The sequence below is a fragment of the Halyomorpha halys genome, unplaced genomic scaffold (assembly GCF_000696795.3).
Source record: "Halyomorpha halys isolate HHAL.00 unplaced genomic scaffold, Hhal_1.1 Scaffold1355.1, whole genome shotgun sequence".
NCBI lineage: Eukaryota > Metazoa > Arthropoda > Insecta > Hemiptera > Pentatomidae > Halyomorpha > Halyomorpha halys.
This window is the reverse complement of record NW_027105728.1, coordinates 92,468-95,755: the sequence shown is the minus strand read 5'-3', so window position 1 is coordinate 95,755 and position 3,288 is coordinate 92,468. Positions and strand designations below refer to the sequence as shown.

At 27.8% G+C, this 3,288-nt stretch overlaps 1 protein-coding gene across 1 annotated transcript in view; it reads right to left on the bottom strand.

The window, feature by feature from the left end:
- Positions 1–3,288, bottom strand: part of LOC106689417 (prostatic acid phosphatase) — a gene marked incomplete in the record, with an annotated part of 49,410 nt that overhangs the window by 4,270 nt on the left and 41,852 nt on the right. The window contains 3 exon segments of the mRNA XM_067053396.1: positions 765–891; positions 1,834–2,016; positions 2,744–2,977. Of these exon segments, the coding sequence (XP_066909497.1) occupies positions 765–891; positions 1,834–2,016; positions 2,744–2,977 (544 nt within the window).

Below are 3,288 nucleotides of genomic sequence, written 5' to 3'. Positions count from 1 at the left end.
TATATAGGTAAAACGGGTTTCCATCTTAGCTAATACTGGTCCAATTTAGATAATTTTTGTTTTCAATTTCCACAATGAAATTACTTTTTAAATGAGTGGCTATAATGTTACAGATGTAGAGTTTTCTAGTAATTCAAAAAGAATGAATTTACTTTTAGGTTCTAGAAATTTTTTTTTAAACACAACCAAATTTTCCTGGCCTCAGGCTAACAGAACTTACACAGCATAAAGAGAACCACCATTAATAATTTCAGCTGCATAGACATATTCCATATTTAGTAAGTGAGTGGTTTCAGTTCTTTTATCTTAACATATAAAGAAAAACCATTTCTATGGAAACCTTTGAAGAATATTTACAAAACACAGATGAATCTAAAGTACAAACTTAGCCAATACTGGTTCAAATGAGACCATTTTAATTTTACATTTTAGAGAATTTCAAAATCTTTCAAATGAATGGCTATGATGTTACAGAAGATATATAGTTTTAGAGTTATTAAAAAAAAACTGATTTTTTTTTTAGCTTTTAAAAATTTTTTTATACACCATGTAGAGAACAATTTTTTTTTTAAATCCATCCTTATTCCACATTTATGAGGTGAGGTATAAGGTGAACCACTATAAATAATTTCAACATTATACAATTTATTTATTAAGAAGGGGAAGTATAGTAGTTTTCATCTGATCTAGGCCAATTTGTTCTACCGTGCCTAAAGAAGTTTCACTTTAGAAGAATTGTGATTTAATATAATTAGTAACAATACCTTGTACGAGTAACTCTTGAATTCTTGAACCAGCTAAGTATAATTTAAGATACCTCACAGCTGATTTAGCCATTTTCTCAGGGTAGATAGGTTTGAGCCAGTCAGGGATCGGGAGATTCGCTCTATCCTAGATATAAAAAGAACATTAGAAAAACAAATAAATTTAGTTATTTTTTTTTAAAAAAGAAGCTTAAAATTTTTTTAAACATTTAAATTTTCTAAGAGCATTTTATAATCATTATGTATAGCAAAGTTGGAGGTATGGCTCACAATATTTTTAATTCTTTGTAATATTACAGATTTAGAAATATGATTTCTGTTTTTTTCTGCAGAAGATAGGTTTATCAACATGTTGGCAGCCAACAATGAGATAATCTATAGTTTGCATTCTTGTGTAGGATGCTAACGAGTTATCTTGTATTTAACTTGTATTAGATAACTTGTAATTGGCATCCTAAAAAATACTGCAAATTGTATCCTATCCCTTTTTCGGTAGCCAACCTATTAAATATTTCATATGTATTATATGTATATATAATTTAATTCTTGAGATTGGTAATTATTGTTTAAATAAAATAAATTTTATTCAATTTGTTTCAAAACAATCTATATTTCTTTGTAAGTCCAACAGACTATTCTGCCCAGACCAATAATTTCAGTCCACAATTACCCTATTTTGTCAATTCTTCACATTAAATTAAAACTTTTACTCATAGTCAATTTATACTATTATACTTTATCACAATAATCATTTGCATTGTTTGTTGTTATAAAGTATAATAGTGTAAATTGACTGTGATTAAAAGTTTTAATTTAATGTGAAGAATTGACGAAACCGGATAATTTTGGACTAAAATTATAGACCTGGGCAGAATAGCCTGGATAAAGTTATTTAAAATTGATGTTCTAAATTTGTAATTAAGATTGTTCTTGAGGATCGCCAAATTGGCCGAAGCAATGGAATTATAAAGAAATATAGATTGTTTTAATATTTAGATTGGATAAAATTTATTCTATTTAAACAATACATATGTATAAATAAATATGTTTAAATTAAAAATATAGGCACCTGAAAATAAACAGTATCCCAAACTCTAGTGAACAAGGAAACGGGCGAGGCATCAGGTTCTCCAGAATGTTCTTTAAGAATTTTTCCAACTTCTGTTTCAAAGCCGAAGTCTGAGGGGACAAGATTCTTAACATTGTTTTTGAACTCGAGAGCGAACCTCGGGCAGCTACAACCAGATGTTGCCTGAAAACAAAATGATACAATAAGAGCAACTGGTTTAATTTAAATATCTTGTTAGATACCATTTTTGTAGTTAGTTAAGTGAAAAATTTATTTGTTGTATTCAAAAATAAAAAAAATACATTATTAATATTGTATTGCAGAAAATGTATGATGTTGGAGAAACTTGTTTTGGAGCTTCTAAAGCAATTGTCCTTAAGAAGATCTACAATTCAAGACGAAACATTGAAACTCGATAAAAAATATGTTTTTCTTATCAGGACTTGCTTCACTGACCATGTCCCTCAACATCTAATAATTTCACCTTTAATTTTGTTTATTTAAAATAATTAACCTTCTTTCATTGTTAGTAGTCATAAAAAATGGACAAAATAAACTATATCTCAGGAACATGATGAGTGTGATAGAGATTTATGGTAGTAATTAGGAAATTCACTTTCTCAAGTTTATACTTCCACTCAGGTAAGGTTCTTGGTTAAAGATTAGTTTATAAACTCTTGAATGGAACTATTATTGGTTACTAGAAATGGTTCCAGACTCCAATTTCGAATCAATAAATTTTCAAAGATAACCTGAAAATGTCTTGACTAATGATATCAAGTTCATTATTTAGGATTCTTTAAAACTGCTGTTTTAAATTCTTGAGAAGAATCTTAATACCTAATTCAAAGGAAAACTTAAATTTAATTTTTTAATTGAAATAAAAATTTGATGATAAAATAATACTTACATTTACAATCTCTTCAGGATAAACAGGAACTGGTTGCCAGTTGAGCTGATTATTCCACTCCTGGTAACCCGTTGGTGGGAAGAACGATGCTAAGACAAGCTGGGCAGACATCATCGTACGTTCAATAAGAGTAGTGTACGCTCGGAACTCTTTTGCCTTGTAATTATCGCCAACGAACGCACCGTAACGTTCTCTTAATCTTTTACCTACATCATAAGCTTCAATCCTTCCAAACTAAAAAAAGAAATTTATAATTAACTGTAAAATAATATGCAAATATGATAAATATAAAATATGCAAAATAACTTGATTTCAATAAGAAGCTAGCTGAACAACTTGTCTTGTAAATATATAATAATAACTAATATATAAAAAATAAAACTAGGTGAATACCTTATTATATATAGTTTTCATTAAATATCAAATAAACCTAATTATACAAGTATATATTACTAAGATTAGTCATTTAGTTATATTACATTCTTATTTTTAATTAAGTTCATTCTGTACTTCTTAAGTTCTTTTATAAATTTATTAAATTGATT